Here is a 23,242-nt window from a genome sequence, read left to right on the forward strand (position 1 = left end):
GTCGATCCCTACACTGTTGTTCTTGTTCTCTTGTGTTGAACAGTAAGTGTAACACTGTCGTTCTCTAATGTTGAACAGTAACGCTGTCATTCTGTTGTGTTGAACAGTAACTGTAACGCTGTCGTTCTCTTGTGTTGAACAGTAACGCTGTCATTCTGTTGTGTTGAACAGTAGCTGTAACACTGTCATTCTCTAATGTTGAACAGTAACGCTGTCATTCTGTTTTGTTGAACAGTGTTCTCTTGTGTTGAACAGTAACTGTAACACTGTCATTCTCTAATGTTGAACAGTAACGCTGTCATTCTGTTGTGTTGAACAGTGTTCTCTAATGTTGAACAGTAACGCTGTCATTCTGTTCTGTTGAACAGTGTTCTCTTGTGTTGAACAGTAACTGTAACGCTGTCGTTCTCTTGTGTTGAACAGTAACGCTGTCATTCTGTTGTGTTGAACAGTAACTGTAGCGCTGTCGTTCTCTTGTGTTGAACAGTAACGCTGTCATTCTGTTGTGTTGAACAGTAACTGTAACACTGTCATTCTCTAATGTTGAACAGTAACTGTAACGCTGTCATTCTCTAATGTTGAACACCAACTGTAACGCTGTCATTCTCTAATGTTGAACAGTAACTGTAACACTGTCATTCTCTAATGTTGAACAGTAACGCTGTCATTCTGTTGTGTTGAACAGTAACTGTAACACTGTCATTCTCTAATGTTGAACAGTAACTGTAACGCTGTCATTCTCTAATGTTGAACAGTAACTGTAACGCTGTCATTCTCTAATGTTGAACAGTAACTGTAACGCTGTCGTTCTCTAATGTTGAACAGTAACGCTGTCGTTCTCTAATGTTGAACAGTAACTGTAACGCTGTCGTTCTCTAATGTTGAACTAACTGTAACGCTGTCGTTCTCTAATGTTGAACAGTAACTGTAACGCTGTCGTTCTCTAATGTTGAACAGTAACGCTGTCGTTCTCTAATGTTGAACAGTAACTGTAACGCTGTCGTTCTCTAATGTTGAACAGTAACTGTAACGCTGTCATTCTCTAATGTTGAACAGTAACGCTGTCGTTCTCTAATGTTGAACAGTAACTGTAACGCTGTCGTTCTCTAATGTTGAACAGTAACTGTAACGCTGTCATTCTCTAGGGTAAACGTACCTATTAAGCTCAAGTACCCATTAAGCACACTACCATCTTGGAGCTCAGATTATAAAAAGAAACAGCAATGTATTATCCTATTTGATGTATTAACCAATTGATGTGTTTGTTACTATATACCTCCTGTAATTTTAAACCAATCAGACCATTGCACACTGAGATATGTGTGTCCATGTGTTCACACTGTCTGGCGGCTATTTTCAAAGCTGTCTGAAAACTTTCACCAGAAGAGGAGCCCCTCAGATGTGCATTTTTTATATGTTTAAGCCTTTATTTTGAAGAAGTACATCTTCTTATTGCAAAATTAAGAGATTAATGTTTAGACTTTTGAATATTATAACCTGGAACCTGGATGTGGGAAATAATTACAGTTAGATCTAAAAGATAGTTTTAGCAACATAGCCCAGATGCTACGAACATAGCTAGCTTACTAGCTGTATAAGATTGTGTGCTACATTAATATATTACTTCACAGGAATTAATGGCTTGTACTTTTAAATCCATAATATTATAATTTTACATTTTATTGATAGTCTTTGGTTTTAAACTGCTGTAATTTTTAAAGAATTCATATTATTGTTAGGTGAGCTTAAAGGGTGCACTACTATGACAATCACACAGCTTCAGTGTGACATCAATTAGAAAAAGCATAATTTCATAGATATTGTCTATAATAGTTGTTCATATTAAAATTGGTATAAACTTAATACATTACCTAGATTATTAATTTAGCTAAATATTTTCCTTTAAATTTTAATTTAATATTTATTAATTAAAAAATGTTTTTGCTCCAATTAAGCACAGTGTGTGCTCCCTTTAAGCTCACCCACATTAAACGTCTATGTAAATACTTAATAATCAGAATTTAAATATTAACTGATGGTTGTCACTATGTTAATCTTCAAAAAAATGATTAATAAACTTATTTTCACAGTCTTAAGATGACAAAAGCTAGACGAAACTATAGTGTATGCCCAAAGATGAAAGAGGCATGTCATACAAAGGAGCCATCAGAAACCTGTCGTATCTGTCCAAGAAGTTTGGAGTAGACAGGAAAGCTCTGACCCAGAGAGTTAAAGGGATACTCCACTTTTTTTTGGAAATAAGCTCATTTTACAACTTCCCCAGAGATAAACAGTTGAGTTTGGCGGTACCACTTTTAGCATAGCTTAGCATAATGAATTGAACCGGACAAGACCATTAGCATCTCTCTCAAAAAAATGATCTATTTAAAACTTGACTCTTCTGTAGTTACATCGTGTACTAAGATGGACGGAAAATGAAAAGGTGCGATTTTGAGAGTATAGTTCCTAGCCATATCAGCCTAGAAAATTTAAACTTTACATTTTCCGTCGGTCTTATTACACGATGTAACTACAGAAGAGTCGAGTTTTAAATAGGAAAAATATCGAAACTCTTTGGTCATTTTTTTGAGAGAGATGCTAATGGTCTTGTCCGGTTATGCTAAAAGTGGTACCGCCAGACCCGGAGATCGGCTGAATGGATTTGAAAACTGTAAAACTCAACTGTTTAACTCTGGGGGAGTTGTAAAATGAGCCTATTTCCAAAAAAAGTGGAGTATCCCTTTAAGGAGCACATTGGTTTGTTTTGTTATTTGATTTTTCAATATGGGTTACATAGCTGAACGTGGACTAGTCTAGATGTTGCAATGAGTTTGAATGACACATCACTATGAATAGGATAGGCTACCTGATCAAATTGAATGCCTTGTTGCTTGATTTTAGTGTTCTGTTTTTTTGTGATTGACTCTGTACCTTCAAATAAAACTTTTTTCAATTATTCCTTAAAAAGGTTGTTTAAAATAAACAAGAATTTTTAATAAAACTTGTTGTGAGCTTATTGGGAACAGGGGTGTGCTTAAAGGGTACAAAACGTACCCATTAAGCACAGCCAGACTTTTTATATTTAATGATGTACATCTTAATTGAAATACTTTTGTCATTTAAAATAAAATGAAATATTATAGTGTGAGAGATTAATATTTTATTTTAAAATAACTTCTTGTACTAAAACCAATATCTTGTGCACTAAAAATGTCTCAATGTAGATTTTGGTGAGCTTAATAGGTACGTTTACCCTAATGTTGAACAGTTACTGTAACGCTGTCGTTCTCTTGTGTTGAACTGTAACGCTGTCGTTCTCTAATGTTGAACAGTAACTGTAACGCTGTCGTTCTCTAATGTTGAACAGTAACTGTAACGCTGTCGTTCTCTAATGTTGAACAGTAACGCTGTCGTTCTCTAATGTTGAACAGTAACTGTAACGCTGTCATTCTCTAATGTTGAACAGTAACTGTAACGCTGTCGTTCTCTAATGTTGAACAGTAACGCTGTCGTTCTCTTGTGTTGAACTGTAACGCTGTCGTTCTCTAATGTTGAACAGTAACTGTAACGCTGTCGTTCTCTAATGTTGAACAGTAACTGTAACGCTGTCGTTCTCTAATGTTGAACAGTAACGCTGTCGTTCTCTAATGTTGAACAGTAACTGTAACGCTGTCGTTCTCTAATGTTGAACAGTAACTGTAACGCTGTCATTCTCTAATGTTGAACAGTTACTGTAACGCTGTCGTTCTCTTGTGTTGAACTGTAACGCTGTCGTTCTCTAATGTTGAACAGTAACTGTAACGCTGTCGTTCTCTAATGTTGAACAGTAACTGTAACGCTGTCGTTCTCTAATGTTGAACAGTAACGCTGTCGTTCTCTAATGTTGAACAGTAACTGTAACGCTGTCATTCTCTAATGTTGAACAGTTACTGTAACGCTGTCGTTCTCTTGTGTTGAACTGTAACGCTGTCGTTCTCTAATGTTGAACAGTAACTGTAACGCTGTCGTTCTCTAATGTTGAACAGTAACTGTAACGCTGTCGTTCTCTAATGTTGAACAGTAACTGTAACGCTGTCATTCTCTAATGTTGAACAGTTACTGTAACGCTGTCGTTCTCTTGTGTTGAACTGTAACACTGTCGTTCTCTAATGTTGAACAGTTACTGTAACGCTGTCGTTCTCTTGTGTTGAACTGTAACGCTGTCGTTCTCTAATGTTGAACAGTAACTGTAACGCTGTCGTTCTCTAATGTTGGACAGTAACGCTGTCGTTCTCTAATGTTGAACAGTAACTGTAACGCTGTCATTCTCTAATGTTGAACAGTTACTGTAACGCTGTCGTTCTCTTGTGTTGAACTGTAACGCTGTCGTTCTCTAATGTTGAACAGTAACGCTGTCGTTCTCTAATGTTGAACAGTAACGCTGTCGTTCTCTAATGTTGAACAGTAACGCTGTCATTCTCTAATGTTGAACAGTTACTGTAACGCTGTCGTTCTCTAATGTTAAACAGTAACGCTGTCGTTCTCTAATGTTGAACAGTAACGCTGTCATTCTCTAATGTTGAACAGTAACTGTAACACTGTCATTCTCTAATGTTGAACAGTAACTAACGCTGTCGTTCTCTTGTGTTGAACAGTAACTGTAACGCTGTCATTTCTATACTGTTGAACAGTAATTAAAACGCTGTCGTTGTGTTGAACAGTAACTGTAACGCTGTCATTTCTATACTGTTGAACCGTAACTGTAACGCTGTCGTTCGCTAATGTTGAACAGTAACGCTGTCGTTCTCTAATGTTGAACAGTTACGCTGTCGTTCTCTAATGTTGAACAGTAACTGTAACGCTGTCGTTCTCTAATGTTGAACAGTAATTGTAACGCTGTCATTCTCCAATGTTGAACAGTACTGTAACACTGTCATTCTCTAATGTTGAACAGTAACTGTAACGCTGTCATTCTCCAATGTTGAACAGTACTGTAACACTGTCATTCTCTAATGTTGAACAGTAACTAACGCTGTCGTTCTCATGTGTTGAACAGTAATTGTAACGCTGTCACTCTTGTTGAACAGTAACTGTAACGCTGTTGTTGTGTTGAACAGTAACTGTAACGCTGTCGTTCTCTTGTTGAACAGTAACTGTAACGCTGTGGTTCTCTTGTGTTGAACAGTAACTGTAACGCTGTCGTTGTGTTGAACAGTAACTGTAATGCTGTCGTTGTGTTGAACAGTAGGGCTGAAACGATTAGTCGACATTGTCGACAAATATCTTTGTTGTCGAGTAGTCGTTTGATCCCACGTGACCTAATGTAAGGGCCTGCAATATCGCGATTTGACCGCTACGGCGCTGTAGCGCTAGAGTGTAATGCAGCCGTTACAAATGCTGTTGCGGTAGAAGAAAACAGCGCGAATTATGACGGAGTGCAAACGAATCCGAACTAGCTAGGTGTGTGAAAGTTTCACAAAACTTCAAACCAAGAATGCTGTCGTGTGCAATACATGCAAGGCGTAACTTGCTTTTCACGGGAGCACAACATGCATGTTAAAGCACTTAAAGAGGAAAAACCCCGGCACGAGACGAGCCGGTGAGAGGTGAATGTTCTTCAGCTGGAGCTAACGTAAATAACTAGCAGTAAATCTCTTTTTAGAGAATGCAATACTACTAATAATAGCAATAATATTAACACTAATAATATAATTACAGTATTGTGATGATTATTTTTGCATAGAATAAAGCTTGATCGAGCTTAGGAGTCAGGGCTGTTTTTATTATTGTAACTATTAGGTATTACAGTCTTATCACTTGCCTGTATTTTGTTCCATATTCATGAAGACTTACAAAAAGAGATGTTATGAAGAATATCATGTCAGTTATTTTTTTATACTGTAAATTAAAAGGTGAATGAGAATGTCTCTGTCAGCTCAGCTGTCATTTTTTTTAAATTGTGTTCTTATAATAATTGTTTGCAGTTTAAGTTTGTCTGTAATGCAGCTGATAAATTTTTTTGTTTATTTTTTCCTATTGAAAGAGAACCGAATATTTAACCAATGCTTAGAGAGCATTTGTGTGTGATTTGAGTTGGACAGAAATCTGAAAACTTAAAGAGAATGACCTGTTTAGTTGCTCAAAGTTCATTAAACCAACCATTTCAAAAGCTGAAGTGATTTTCTTTTTTTATATTATAGTTAGAATATGTATAACTCAGTGTTTTAACTAATTGAAAAGGCTGAATAATCGTTCCAAACTTACTGATTAGTCGGCGAAATAATCGATGATTAGTCGATTAATCGTTCTAATAATCGTTAGATTAATCGATTATCAAAATAATCGTTTGTTGCAGCCCTATTGAACAGTAACTGTAACGCTGTCGTTCTCTTGTGTTGAACAGTAACTGTAACGCTGTCGTTCTCTTGTGTTGAACAGTAACTGTAACGCTGTCGTTGTGTTGAACAGTAACTGTAACGCTGTCGTTGTGTTGAACAGTAACTGTAACGCTGTCATTCTATAATGTTGGACAGTAACTGTAACGCTGTCGTTCTCTAATGTTGAACAGTAACGCTGTCATTCTCTAATGTTGAACAGTAACTGTAACGCTGTCATTCTCTAATGTTGAACAGTAACTGTAACGCTGTCGTTCTCTAATGTTGAACATTAACTGTAACGCTGTCATTCTCTAATGTTGAACAGTAACTAACACTGTCATTCTCTAATGTTGAACAGTAACTAACGCTGTCGTTCTCTTGTGTTGAACAGTAACTAACGCTGTCGTTCTCTTGTGTTGAACAGTAATTGTAACGCTGTCACTCTTGTTGAACAGTAACTGTAACGCTGTCGTTGTGTTGAACAGTAACTGTAACGCTGTCGTTGTGTTGAACAGTAACTGTAACGCTGTCGTGCTCTTGTGTTGAACAGTTCTCTTGTGTTGAACAGTTCTCTTGTGTTGAACAGTAACTGTAACGCTGTCGTTGTGTTGAACAGTAACTGTAACGCTGTCGTTCTCTAATGTTGAACAGTAACTGTAACGCTGTCGTTCTCTTGTTGAACAGTAACTGTAACGCTGTCGTTCTCTTGTGTTGAACAGTAACTGTAACGCTGTCGTTGTGTTGAACAGTAACTGTAACGCTGTCGTGCTCTTGTGTTGAACAGTTCTCTTGTGTTGAACAGTAACTGTAACGCTGTCGTTGTGTTGAACAGTAACTGAAACGCTGTCGTTCTCTAATGTTGAACAGTAACTGTAATGCTGTCGTTCTCTTGTTGAACAGTAACTGTAACGCTGTCGTTCTCTTGTGTTGAACAGTAACTGTAACGCTGTCGTTGTGTTGAACAGTAACTGTAATGCGGTCGTTGTGTTGAACAGTAACTGTAACGCTGTCGTTCTCTTGTGTTGAACAGTAACTGTAACGCTGTCGTTCTCTTGTGTTGAACAGTAACTGTAACGCTGTCGTTCTCTAATGTTGAACAGTAACTGTAACGCTGTCGTTGTGTTGAACAGTAACTGTAACGCTGTCGTTGTGTTGAACACTGTGTCTGAAAACTTAAAGAGAATGACCTGTTTAGTTGCTCAAAGTTCATTAAACCAACCATTTCAAAAGCTGAAGTGATTTTCTTTTTTTATATTATAGTTAGAATATGTATAACTCAGTGTTTTAACTAATTGAAAAGGCTGAATAATCGTTCCAAACTTACTGATTAGTCGGCGAAATAATCGATGATTAGTCGATTAATCGTTCTAATAATCGTTAGATTAATCGATTATCAAAATAATCGTTTGTTGCAGCCCTATTGAACAGTAACTGTAACGCTGTCGTTCTCTTGTGTTGAACAGTAACTGTAACGCTGTCGTTCTCTTGTGTTGAACAGTAACTGTAACGCTGTCGTTGTGTTGAACAGTAACTGTAACGCTGTCGTTGTGTTGAACAGTAACTGTAACGCTGTCATTCTATAATGTTGGACAGTAACTGTAACGCTGTCGTTCTCTAATGTTGAACAGTAACGCTGTCATTCTCTAATGTTGAACAGTAACTGTAACGCTGTCATTCTCTAATGTTGAACAGTAACTGTAACGCTGTCGTTCTCTAATGTTGAACATTAACTGTAACGCTGTCATTCTCTAATGTTGAACAGTAACTAACACTGTCATTCTCTAATGTTGAACAGTAACTAACGCTGTCGTTCTCTTGTGTTGAACAGTAACTAACGCTGTCGTTCTCTTGTGTTGAACAGTAATTGTAACGCTGTCACTCTTGTTGAACAGTAACTGTAACGCTGTCGTTGTGTTGAACAGTAACTGTAACGCTGTCGTTGTGTTGAACAGTAACTGTAACGCTGTCGTGCTCTTGTGTTGAACAGTTCTCTTGTGTTGAACAGTTCTCTTGTGTTGAACAGTAACTGTAACGCTGTCGTTGTGTTGAACAGTAACTGTAACGCTGTCGTTCTCTAATGTTGAACAGTAACTGTAACGCTGTCGTTCTCTTGTTGAACAGTAACTGTAACGCTGTCGTTCTCTTGTGTTGAACAGTAACTGTAACGCTGTCGTTGTGTTGAACAGTAACTGTAACGCTGTCGTGCTCTTGTGTTGAACAGTTCTCTTGTGTTGAACAGTAACTGTAACGCTGTCGTTGTGTTGAACAGTAACTGAAACGCTGTCGTTCTCTAATGTTGAACAGTAACTGTAATGCTGTCGTTCTCTTGTTGAACAGTAACTGTAACGCTGTCGTTCTCTTGTGTTGAACAGTAACTGTAACGCTGTCGTTGTGTTGAACAGTAACTGTAATGCGGTCGTTGTGTTGAACAGTAACTGTAACGCTGTCGTTCTCTTGTGTTGAACAGTAACTGTAACGCTGTCGTTCTCTTGTGTTGAACAGTAACTGTAACGCTGTCGTTCTCTAATGTTGAACAGTAACTGTAACGCTGTCGTTGTGTTGAACAGTAACTGTAACGCTGTCGTTGTGTTGAACAGTAACTGTAACGCTGTCATTCTATAATGTTGAACAGTAACTGTAACGCTGTTGTTATCTTGTGTTGAACAGTAACTGTAATGCTGTCAGTCTCTTGTGTTGAACAGTAACTGTAACGCTGTTGTTCTCTTGTGTTGAACAGTAACTGTAACGCTGTCGTTCTCTTGTGTTGAACAGTAACTGTAACGCTGTCGTTCTCTTGTTGAACAGTAACTGTAACGCTGTCGTTCTCTTGTGTTGAACAGTAACTGTAACGCTGTCGTTCTCTTGTGTTGAACAGTAACTGTAATGCTGTTGTTGTGTTGAACAGTAACTGTAACGCTGTCGTTGTGTTGAACAGTAACTGTAACGCTGTCATTCTATAATGTTGAACAGTAACTGTAACGCTGTCGTTCTCTAATGTTGAACAGTAACTGTAACACTGTCATTCTCTAATTTTGAACAGTAATTGTAACGCTGTCACTCTTGTTGAACAGTAACTGTAACGCTGTCGTTGTGTTGAACAGTAACTGTAACGCTGTCGTTCTCTTGTTGAACAGTAACTGTAACGCTGTCATTCTCTTGTGTTGAACAGTTCACTTGTGTTGAACAGTAACTGTAACGCTGTCGTTCTGTTGTGTTGAACAGTAACTGTAACTCTGTCGTTCTCTTGTGTTGAACAGTTCTCTTGTGTTGAACAGTAACTGTAACGCTGTCATTCTCTTGTGTTGAACAGTAACTGTAACGCTGTAATTTCTCTTGTGTTGAACAGTAACTGTAAGTCATTCTCTTGTGTTGAACAGTAACTGTAACGCTGCCGTTCTCGTGTTGAACAGTAACTGTAACGCTGTCGTTCTCTAATGTTGAACAGTAACTGTAACGCTGTTGTTCTCTTGTGTTGAACAGTAACTGTAACGCTGTCATTCTCTAATGTTGAACAGTAACTGTAACGCTTTCGTTCTCTTGTGTTGAACAGTAACTGTAACGCTGTCGTTCTCTTGTGTTGAACAGTAACTGTAACGCTGTCGTTCTCTTGTGTTGAACAGTAACTGTAACGCTGTCATTCTCTAATGTTGAACAGTAACTGTAACGCTTTCGTTCTCTTGTGTTGAACAGTAACTGTAACGCTGTCGTTCTCTTGTGTTGAACAGTAACTGTAACGCTGTCGTTCTCTTGTGTTGAACAGTAACTGTAACGCTGTCATTCTCTAATGTTGAACAGTAACTGTAACGCTGTCATTCTCTAATGTTGAACAGTAACTGTAACGCTGTCATTCTCTAATGTTGAACAGTAACTGTAACGCTGTCGTTCTCTAATGTTGAACAGTAACTGTAACCCTGTCGTTCTCTTGTGTTGAACAGTAACTGTAACGCTGCCGTTCTCGTGTTGAACAGTAACTGTAACGCTGTTGTTCTCTTGTGTTGAACAGTAACTGTAACGCTGTTGTTCTCTTGTGTTGAACAGTAACTGTAACGCTGTTGTTCTCTTGTGTTGAACAGTAACTGTAACGCTGTTGTTCTCTTGTGTTGAACAGTAACTGTAACGCTGTTGTTCTCTTGTGTTGAACAGTAACTGTAACGCTGCCGTTCTCGTGTTGAACAGTAACTGTAACGCTGTTGTTCTCTTGTGTTGAACAGTAACTGTAACGCTGCCGTTCTCGTGTTGAACAGTAACTGTAACGCTGTTGTTCTCTCGTGTTGAACAGTAACTGTAACGCTGTCATTCTCTAATGTTGAACAGTAACTGTAACGCTGTCGTTCTCTAATGTTGATCAGTAACTGTAACGCTGTTGTTCTCTTGTGTTGAACAGTAACTGTAATGCTGTCATTCTCTAATGTTGAACAGTAACTGTAACGCTGTCGTTCTCTTGTGTTGAACAGTAACTGTAACGCTGTCGTTCTCTTGTATTGAACAGTAACTGTAACGCTGTCGTTCTCTTGTGTTGAACAGTAACTGTAACGCTGTCGTTCTCTTGTGTTGAACAGTAACTGTAACGCTGTCGTTCTCTTGTGTTGAACAGTAACTGTAACGCTGTCGTTCTCTTGTCTTGAACAGTAACTGTAACGCTGCCATTCTCGTGTTGAACAGTAACTGTAGCGCTGTTGTTCTCTTGTGTTGAACAGTAACTGTAACGTTGTCGTTCTCTTGTGTTGAACAGTAACTGTAACGCTGCCGTTCTCGTGTTGAACAGTAACTGTAACGCTGTTGTTCTCTTGTGTTGAACAGTAACTGTAACGCTGTCGTTCTCTTGTGTTTAACAGTAACTGTAACGCTGTCGTTCTCTTGTGTTGAACAGTAACTGTAATGCTGTCATTCTCTTGTGTTGAACAGTAACTGTAACGTTGCCGTTCTCGTGTTGAACAGTAACTGTAACGCTGTCGTTCTCTTGTGTTGAACAGTAATTGTAACGCTATCGTTCTCTTGTCTTGAACAGGACCCAGTCATGGAGAGGTGGAGACTCGCGAATGCTTGTACTTCAACATTAACTGGGAGATCGAGAAGACGAACCGCAGTGGTGTGGAGAGATGTGAGGGAGAGAAGGACAAACGCTCGCACTGTTACGCCTCCTGGAGGAACAACTCCGGGAACATCGAGCTGGTGAAGAAGGGATGCTGGTTAGACGACTTCAACTGCTACGACAGGTCAGTCATGAGAGACAAACTGCTACGACAGGTCAGTCATGAGAGACAAACTGCTACGACAGGTCAGTCATGTGAAGACAGGTCAGTCATGTGACAAACTGGTACGACAGGTCAGTCATCTGACACACACACATCGAACTCATAAAGGCATGGACACACCAAGAACTATAACTATATTAGTGTCTACATCAGCGGACGATAACTTTCTGTTTATTATAAATGCATGCTGCAGTTTTGTCATCTCCCAGATGGATTCTGATTGGCTGTCAATTTATCTTTCGTCAGCTGGAAAAAAAATTGTTCTGAAAGTGATTGTGATGATATCTAAATAATAATAGTAATAGTTATCTTTGTTAATTTACATGTATTTCATATGTATTTATTTATTTTATTATTATTTTTATTATTATTGTCGTTTTCAATGTATTTAATGCTTTATGCAATGTTTTACATGATATATTATTCAATAACAATAAAATAAAAACAATAACATTATTATTGTTATAGTATTATTTATTTATATGTGTGTATAAATAATAAATATTTTATTATTATTATTATTATTATTATTATTATTATTATTATTATTATTGTTAGTATTAGTTGTAGTAGTATAGTAGTAATAATAATAATAATAAAATACTAATGCTACCACTAATAATATATTAAATATATTTTATATAATTAGTTAATAATAATAATAAAACATATTATTTATATGTATTTAGTTATAATATTTACATAAAGTTTTATATTTTATATAATTATATATTAATAATAGATATTTTATTTCATATGTATTTAATAATGTATACATAACATAGTTGTATATTTTATGTCTAATAATAAATAAAATTGTAATCGGCATGTTTTAAGTTCTTAAAGTGCTTGAATTTAAAAATGAATATGTATACGCAATTTGCAGGGACGAGAAACCAATATATATATATGTATTGCAAAAAGTATTAGAAGTCTTTAAGGATATTCGCGAGATATATGAATTCCTTTGTTTATATCCTGTCCTTATTTGTATATTATATTTTGTTTATATTCTATTAAGGATGAAGAGAATGTGAGAAAGTCCTGGATTTGTCCTGTTTGACTGGTTATTTTGCACTAGTTTGATTCTGTAATTTTGTACGTCCCTGATCGGAGTAACCAAAGCAAGCTTGATGTTTAAGGGTCGTTTAGTGGTTTCACCAGCCGAGGCGGCTCATCGTCTTCATTTCAGGTGTTTATGAGACAGAATTATTTTTCAGATGTCATGCATTCAGCTCAGTTAGTAAAGGGAGAAGAATGGGTTTTGACCTTCGAGTTGTGTGAGATTGGTTGGAGGGTTGTGTTTTATTGTGCCATTGAGAGATAGATCATATTATATTTCCAGCTCTTGCATTGCAATGAAAAGGTTGTGCTTTAGATTGGATTAGGTCTCGGAGTCGGAGGAAGTTTTGCAGCCGTCTTACATCATCATATAACGGAGCGTTTGTTTCTTTCTAAGAAGGAAACTCAATGAGTCTCTGAAGAGATTGGTGGAGGAAATCTGGGGATGTTTTCAGGCTCATTATTTAATGTTTCTTATCTCCGTTTGTCCTGAATTAATTTCACCGCTGACCTACTTACAGCGTCCCTGAACGTGAAGGACTTTCAGAAGCAGATCGCTGCTGATATTGATGAGGCTTATGGAAATAAAGGGATGTTGACATCGATTAAATCACTAGTTGACCAGTCATTATTTCAGCCAAACCATTTATAATGGTATAAATAATTAGATTTAAAATGTTTAATGCAAGTGAATTAAAACCCAGGCATGTTTTCCACACATTTTTGGATCTATTGCCTTTTTTTTTTTTAGATGTCGCATAGATTTTTAAGACATTTCAGAGCAAACTGCGAAATATTGAGAAACAGCAAATATTGCCAATAGACTGATATACAGTAGATGATATCAATATCTGCATTTAGTTATTTAGTCAGTTAGTTAATTAGTTAGTTAAACTTGACAGGTCGAAATTTCAAAGCTAATCAATCTATATGGCCATTACTGATATTTAAAATGTTTTAATTCAAGTGAATTAAATGTCTAGTTGTTTTCCACTCGATTAACATATTTTTACTCTGTTTTTGGTATTTTAGAGCAAATGGAGAAATATTGAGGAACCACAGTCGTTAGACTGAGATTCATTCATTCAATCATTCATTCATTCAACCATTCATTCATTCATTCATTCATTCATTCAATCAATCAATCAATCATTCATTCATTCATTCATTCATTCATTCAATCATTCATTCAATCATTCATTTATTTGATCATCATTCAATCAAATGAGTGATTCAATCATTCGTTCAATCATTCATTCATTCATTCATTCATTCATTCATTCATTCATTCATTCGTTCATTCATTCGTTCATTCAATCATTCATTCATACAAGTCATCATTTCATACAAATTAATCATTATGGCCATTAATTAATCTAAAATGTTTAGATTTAAGATGTTTTAAGATGTTTGCAAGTGAATTAAAAATCTAGTTATGTTTTCCTCTCAATGAACACAAATAATTTATTTAAGATGATTATTTATTTGTTTATTTGATTATTTATGTGGTTATATATATTTATGCATTTATAATAATAATAATAAATAATAATAAGTGGATAATATATATATTTTTTTATAATGCATTTTATTTTATATACACATATGAATAAAAAAAAAATAAAAAAAATTATATATAAATAAATAAATAAATAAATAAATAAATAAATAAATAAAATAATAATAATAAAAAAATAAAAAATTCACCCAGCCTGCCATTCAAGTTCCCTTGAATTATCTTACAGAAAAGATGATGCTAGTGATCTTATTTAAAAAAAAATATATATATATATATATAATAATTTTTGCATTGCTTCAAACCCCATCTGATGTGATAAATCTCTGTGTGTGGCATTTCTGTTCTTTTGGATGAGGCTTTTCCGGTGTGAAGGTCATGGACGCGTCGCTCTCCAGAACATCACTTTATTGGCAGAACCGTGTGTGTGTGATTGCGTCTCTGTATCGGCCGCTTAAAAAAGATTCCCGCAACAATCCTGCGTTATCTAATCTACGGGATTTGCTTTTAAAACACCGCCCCAGGTAAACGCTTCAGATTCCCTGCATTTCAGCGGATAAACTGGGGTTTGGAGAAACAGATCAAAGTGAAACTCTGCTGAATTGGTGAAAAGGTGGTTTTGAGGTTTGCTCACATTGGACTTTTTGAATTTATTATTATTTGTTGTTTATAATGTATTATTTACTAGAATAGTTCCTGACTTGTACGACTCACTTTCTTTAGTGGAACAGAAAAAAACCGAGATCATTTCCATACAGGGATCCGAGGCTGTCGAGCAACATTCAGTACTTCTGTTGTATAATAATTCATAAGTTATTTAGACTAAATTTATAATAATCTTTATAATATATATATTTTTGTGGAGCAGGATGGTCTCGGTCACTCTGAGCTGTTGTTGTATAGAAGTTAATGTTTCAGCTTCAGACTTGTTTTTATTGGCATTGGGTATTATGATTTACAGTAGTTTTTATATCATAGTTTTTATGCAATATATTTCTCCTTACAGCACTTTGGCAGTTTTGAAAGAGCTTTATAAACAACATTATGCAGAAAGTTGCATGAAGATTTTTTCCATTTATGTTTTTCCATTCAATAAGCAAGAAGTTAATAAGAAGTTAAGTGACTTATGTTTTAGACACCACATTGCCTGTTTTAGACACCACATTGCCTGTTTTAGACACCACATTGCCTGTTTTTGTTTTATTTCGCCAATGAAAATTGTTCCAAACAAAGAAACAGGATATTTTTGCGTCTCTGAGCGACACACGGCGGTGGTTCATTACTGAATGAATGAATCGTTTGAATGAATGATTCAATGACTCACTCATTAAGACAGTTAAATGCTTCGTTCCTGAATGAATCAGCTGTTTGAATGAATCATTTGAATGAATGATTCAATGACTCACTCATTAATGCAGTTAAATGCTTCGTTCCTGAATGAATCAGCTGTTTGAATGAATAGGTTGAATAAATGATTCAATGACTCACTCATTAAGACAGTTAAATGCTTCGTTCTTGAATGAATCAGCTGTTTGAATGAATCATTTGAATGAATGATTCAATGACTCACTTATTAATGCAGTTAAATGCTTCGTTCCTGAATGAATCAGCTGTTTGAATGAATCGGTTGAATGAATGATTCAATGACTCACTCATTAACAGTGACTTGCTGCCACCTACTGGCGGTTTTAATTTCACATTTAAAGTATTAAAACATCAAAATGTTATTTCTGCATGTGTAACAGCCGGTTAAACACATTCATGTCCCTCTGATCTGCATTAAACAGTCTGTGTAAAAGCATTTTGATTGACAAAAGCCCTATTGTGTTTTATTATTCTAACTGAATTTATTCATTAAATGTAATAATTTGACGCAATAGATGATGCATACTTGTAATACGATTAGAAAAAATGGCTTTATAAAGGTAAAACTGCCCTTTTAAAAGTTAAATTCAATTTAAACTTATTGGAAAAGATGATTTGTGTCACTGCTGTGAACTGACCAACACACAGAATATGAAGAATACCAAAGACTATAGGAGTCAGCCCTAAACCTGCCAGTGTACAACACAATAAACACACAGCGAAATATCGTCTAGTTATTGTTATGGAGTAAATCCCATAAAATATGGAGGTGTAATATAGTGTGTGTCTGGCTCAGGCCTGGAGTTCATGATCCGACAGCAAACGCTCCATCAGCACTATCAGCTCTCGCTCTTTCTCTCGTTCTCTCGCTCCTGCAGAAGTCAATGCGCTTCTCTCTGAAACACAATGAGCGCGAGTCCACAGAAACAAAGGCTCAGACCCCGCACTTATGAAGCGCTTCGTTTCCCCACAGCACTCACTCATCAGTGTTTTGTGGAGCACAGTTCACTTTTTCAGAAACACTTTTCAGCTTTTCTGACCCTTACCAATTAAAGGGTTACTTCAGGATTTAGCATTAAGCTTTGTATTAGTAGAAAACCTGTAGTATTTTCGAATTACCATGCTTTCCCCCCTCATATCCCCCTGAGAGGAGAGATTTATGTATTTTTTGTCTGGAAAAAATCCTCCGATGACGCAAAAATCGTCATTTTGCGTCATCGGAGGATTTTCTGTCCAGAGGCTAAAGACTACAGCCAGTAGATGGCGTTGTTCCGCATGTTTTCAACCCGCCCATACAGGGTGGGATCTCACTCACAGAATGTACACAGTATCAGCCGTCTTTCTTTGGAAGCTAAGCTAGCATGCTCTTGTTCTGTGGAGAAAGCTGAATAATAGGAGAAAGCTGAGTAAGTAGGGGTTACCATCTTCCTTTTCCCGGACTTGTCCGGCGGGCGAGACTGTTAAAAATGTCCGGGATTCGGCTTTTGCGTTCTGCGGTCGCCATTCATTGTTTACATGCACACCTCTCGTTTCAATCTAACTGAATTAATACCGATTGGTGAATTTGAATGTAGTGTTTACATGAACGCTAAACATGTGATCGGTTGATGTGCGTTTTAACATTGCTAAGAAAATTCCCGCTCCTCCGTGAGAGATGCGAGACCCGGCGCGTCTCAGTAATGAAGCCACCGGCCTCGCGCCGTTCTCCCGAGGCCGTCAGCCTCGTCCTGTTCGCCACAGTAAACATGATGAATGGCGACTGTAGAACGCAAAAGCCGAATCCCGGACATTTTGGGTCTCTAAATCCCTGGCAAACTCATCACTTACTTAGGCTAGCCTTGTTGTTTTCAACTGTGCTCTCTAACCGGTAGGCGTGGCCTTCTAAGGCAGCGAAGCAAGTGCATTCTGGGAGTTGTTGTCTTTCATCCACATAAGCCAAAAATACATTTTCTGGCTTTTCTCAGTCTAGAAAGCTCCAAATTCAAAAATTTCTCCACATTTCTTCTACTTAAATGACCTATTTTAAATACACATTCATCTTCCCAGAGGTGAAGTATCCCTTTAAATGTTGTTTTTGTGCTGAACTGCATCACTTCTGTACGGCAGTGAGGGGTGAACCTCTCCATTCATACTTCACCCTCACATTCACCCCAAAAGCACAAGAAAAATTATTTTGCATAAAGAAAATTAAGGTCTTTTTGGACCTATTAAGATTATTTTCGAGACCATTAAACATCATGACTTTTTTTTCAGTCATTAAAACATTTCAGACTAAATGGGGAAATATTATATCTATATATTATATTATATTATGTTATATATTAAACATGGGGAAATATACCTACTATTATACCTACTATTTCTATATAACATGAGATAGTTTATTTTATTATATTATTATTATTATTATTATCATTTAATAAATAAAAATATTGAGAAACATAGCAAATATTATAAATATATTTCTTTAAATATAAAAAAATATTTAATATTTTTAAATAATTATAATATTTTATAATATTTTATTTTTTGGATAAGAAATATAGCAAATATATTTGATACTATTTGATACTGTATGTATGTATGTATACAATATACAATAACAATACTAATAATGAATAATTGTCTGGATGCTTGTCGAGGTTTTGCGATTGACGGTTGTTGAGTCGTGTTCATTAACGCTGGAGAACTTCCTCTCAGCCTCTAGCCTTTATAATGAGCTGTTAAACTGGATTTTACTGTCGCCGCGGAGTCATGAATGTAATGTTGTTCTGATGCGAGAGCTCTGGTGTGTGTCCGACTCTCACGAGTGTGTGGTGTGTGTCTCGTCATCACAGACAGGAGTGTGTGGCCACGGAGGAAAACCCTCAGGTGTTCTTCTGCTGCTGTGAAGGAAACTTCTGCAACGAGAGGTTCACACACCTGCCCGACGTCAGCGGACCCGGTGAGAGACTCACACACTTCTGCTGTTCTGCTGCTGTAACACGGAGTCATGAACATCCTCATAACATGTCATGAACATCCTCATAACATGTCATAAACATCCTCATAACATGTCATAAACATTCTCATAACATATCATAATCATCCTCATAACATGTCATAAACATCCTCATAACATGTCATAAACATCCTCATAACATGTCATAAACATTCTCATAACATATCATAATCATCCTCATAACATGTCATAAACATCCTCATAACGTCATAAACATCCTCATAACGTCATAAACATTCTCATAACATATCATAATCATCCTCATAACATGTCATAAACATCCTCATAACATGTCATAAACATCCTCATAACGTCATAAACATCCTCATAACATATCATAATCATCCTCATAACATGTCATAAACATCCTCATAACATATCATAAACATCCTCATAACATGTCATAAACATCCTCATAACATGTCATGAACATCCTCATAACATGTCATAAACATCCTCATAACATATAAACATCCTCATAACATATCATAATCATCCTCATAACATGTCATAATCATCCTCATAACGTCATAAACATCCTCATAACATATCATAAACATCCTCATAACATGTCATAATCATCCTCATAACATGTCATAAACATCCTCATAACATATCATAAACATCCTCATAACATGTCATAAACATCCTCATAACATGTCATAAACATCCTCAAAACATGTCATAAACATCCTCATAACATATCATAAACATCCTCATAACATGTCATAAACATCCTCATAACATATCATAATCATCCTCATAAGATGTCATAAACATCCTCATAACATATCATAAACATCCTCATAACATGTCATAAACATCCTCATAACATGTCATGAACATCCTCATAACATATAAACATCCTCATAACATATCATAATCATCCTCATAACATGTCATAATCATCCTCATAACGTCATAAACATCCTCATAACATATCATAAACATCCTCATAACATGTCATAATCATCCTCATAACATGTCATAAACATCCTCATAACATATCATAAACATCCTCATAACATGTCATAAACATCCTCATAACATGTCATAAACATCCTCATAACATATCATAAACATCCTCATAACATGTCATAAACATCCTCATAACATATCATAATCATCCTCATAACATGTCATAATCATCCTCATAACGTCATAAACATCCTCATAACATATCATAAACATCCTCATAACATATCATAAACATCCTCATAACATGTCATAATCATCCTCATAACGTCATAAACATCCTCATAACATATCATAATCATCCTCATCCTCATAACATATCATAATCATCCTCATAACATGTCATAATCATCCTCATAACGTCATAAACATCCTCATAACATATCATAAACATCCTCATAACATGTCATAATCATCCTCATAACATGTCATAATCATCCTCATAACGTCATAAACATCCTCATAACATATCATAAACATCCTCATAACATGTCATAATCATCCTCATAACATGTCATAAACATCCTCATAACATATCATAAACATCCTCATAACATGTCATAAACATCCTCATAACATGTCATAAACATCCTCATAACATGTCATAAACATCCTCATAACATATCATAATCATCCTCATAACATGTCATAATCATCCTCATAACGTCATAAACATCCTCATAACATATCATAAACATCCTCATAACATATCATAAACATCCTCATAACATGTCATAATCATCCTCAACGTCATAAACATCCTCATAACATATCATAAACATCCTCATAACATGTCATAATCATCCTCATAACATGTCATAAACATCCTCATAACATATCATAAACATCCTCATAACATGTCATAAACATCCTCATAACATATCATAATCATCCTCATCCTCATAACATATCATAATCATCCTCATAACATGTCATAATCATCCTCATAACGTCATAAACATCCTCATAACATATCATAAACATCCTCATAACATGTCATAATCATCCTCATAACATGTCATAAACATCCTCATAACATGTCATAAACATCCTCATAACATATCATAATCATCCTCATAACATGTCATAATCATCCTCATAACGTCATAAACATCCTCATAACATATCATAAACATCCTCATAACATGTCATAAACATTCTCATAACATATCATAATCATCCTCATAACATGTCATAAACATCCTCATAACATGTCATAAACATCCTCATAACATGTCATAAACATTCTCATAACATATCATAATCATCCTCATAACATGTCATAAACATCCTCATAACGTCATAAACATCCTCATAACGTCATAAACATTCTCATAACATATCATAATCATCCTCATAACATGTCATAAACATCCTCATAACATGTCATAAACATCCTCATAACGTCATAAACATCCTCATAACATATCATAATCATCCTCATAACATGTCATAAACATCCTCATAACATATCATAAACATCCTCATAACATGTCATAAACATCCTCATAACATGTCATGAACATCCTCATAACATGTCATAAACATCCTCATAACATATAAACATCCTCATAACATATCATAATCATCCTCATAACATGTCATAATCATCCTCATAACGTCATAAACATCCTCATAACATATCATAAACATCCTCATAACATGTCATAATCATCCTCATAACATGTCATAAACATCCTCATAACATATCATAAACATCCTCATAACATGTCATAAACATCCTCATAACATGTCATAAACATCCTCATAACATATCATAAACATCCTCATAACATGTCATAAACATCCTCATAACATATCATAATCATCCTCATAAGATGTCATAAACATCCTCATAACATATCATAAACATCCTCATAACATGTCATAAACATCCTCATAACATGTCATGAACATCCTCATAACATGTCATAAACATCCTCATAACATATAAACATCCTCATAACATATCATAATCATCCTCATAACATGTCATAATCATCCTCATAACGTCATAAACATCCTCATAACATATCATAAACATCCTCATAACATGTCATAATCATCCTCATAACATGTCATAAACATCCTCATAACATATCATAAACATCCTCATAACATGTCATAAACATCCTCATAACATGTCATAAACATCCTCATAACATATCATAAACATCCTCATAACATGTCATAAACATCCTCATAACATATCATAATCATCCTCATAACATGTCATAATCATCCTCATAACGTCATAAACATCCTCATAACATATCATAAACATCCTCATAACATATCATAAACATCCTCATAACATGTCATAATCATCCTCATAACGTCATAAACATCCTCATAACATGTCATAAACATCCTCATATCATAATCATCCTCATAACATGTCATAATCATCCTCATAACGTCATAAACATCCTCATAACATATCATAAACATCCTCATAACATATCATAAACATCCTCATAACATGTCATAATCATCCTCAACGTCATAAACATCCTCATAACATATCATAATCATCCTCATAACATATCATAAACATCCTCATAACATATCATAATCATCCTCATAACATGTCATAATCATCCTCATAACGTCATAAACATCCTCATAACATATCATAAACATCCTCATAACATGTCATAAACATCCTCATAACATATCATAAACATCCTCATAACATGTCATAAACATCCTCATAACATATCATAATCATCCTCATAACATGTCATAATCATCCTCATAACGTCATAAACATCCTCATAACATATCATAAACATCCTCATAACATGTCATAAACATCCTCATAACATGTCATAAACATCCTCATAACATGTCATAATCATCCTCATAACGTCATAAACATCCTCATAACATATCATAATCATCCTCATAACATGTCATAAACATCCTCATAACATATCATAAACATCCTCATAACATGTCATAAACATCCTCATAACATATCATAAACATCCTCATAACATGTCATTAACATCCTCATAACATATCATAAACATCCTCATAACATGTCATAAACATCCTCATAACATATCATAATCATCCTCATAACATGTCATAATCATCCTCATAACGTCATAAACATCCTCATAACATATCATAAACATCCTCATAACATATCATAAACATCCTCATAACATGTCATAAACATCCTCATAACATGTCATAAACATCCTCATAACATGTCATAATCATCCTCGTAACGTCATAAACATCCTCATAACATATAATCATCCTCATAACATATAATCATCCTCATAACATATAATCATCCTCATAACATATAATCATCCTCATAACATATAATCATCCTCATAACATATAATCATCCTCATAACATATCATAAACATCCTCATAACATATCATAAACATCCTCATAACATGTCATAAACATCCTCATAACATGTCATAATCATCCTCATAATGTCATAAACATCCTCATAACATATAATAAACATCCTCATAACATGTCATAAACATCCTCAATGCTGACATCATTCAATATGCATTTGTTCAGACACAGAGACTTGTGTCTGAGGGAAATGGTTAATGCACAACAGTTATTTATTCATTTATTTATCCTGTGTTTATTTATTTTTTACATTTTATTTATTTGTTTATTATAATGCATTTATTTATTTAGAATTTATGAATTTATTTATAATTATTTTAATG

At 35.3% G+C, this 23,242-nt stretch overlaps 1 protein-coding gene across 1 annotated transcript in view; it reads left to right on the top strand.

The window, feature by feature from the left end:
* The window catches only part of acvr2ba (activin A receptor type 2Ba), a 74,203-nt gene that overhangs the window by 38,115 nt on the left and 12,846 nt on the right, over positions 1-23,242 (top strand). Inside the window, exons 2-3 of the mRNA XM_081352742.1 lie at positions 11,365-11,572; positions 18,392-18,498. Coding sequence (XP_081208868.1) covers positions 11,365-11,572; positions 18,392-18,498 — 315 coding nt within the window. The remainder of the gene's footprint in view (positions 1-11,364; positions 11,573-18,391; positions 18,499-23,242) is intronic.

This window comes from Scardinius erythrophthalmus, assembly GCF_964197995.2.
Source record: "Scardinius erythrophthalmus genome assembly, chromosome: 22".
In the NCBI taxonomy this organism is placed as follows: domain Eukaryota; kingdom Metazoa; phylum Chordata; class Actinopteri; order Cypriniformes; family Leuciscidae; genus Scardinius; species Scardinius erythrophthalmus.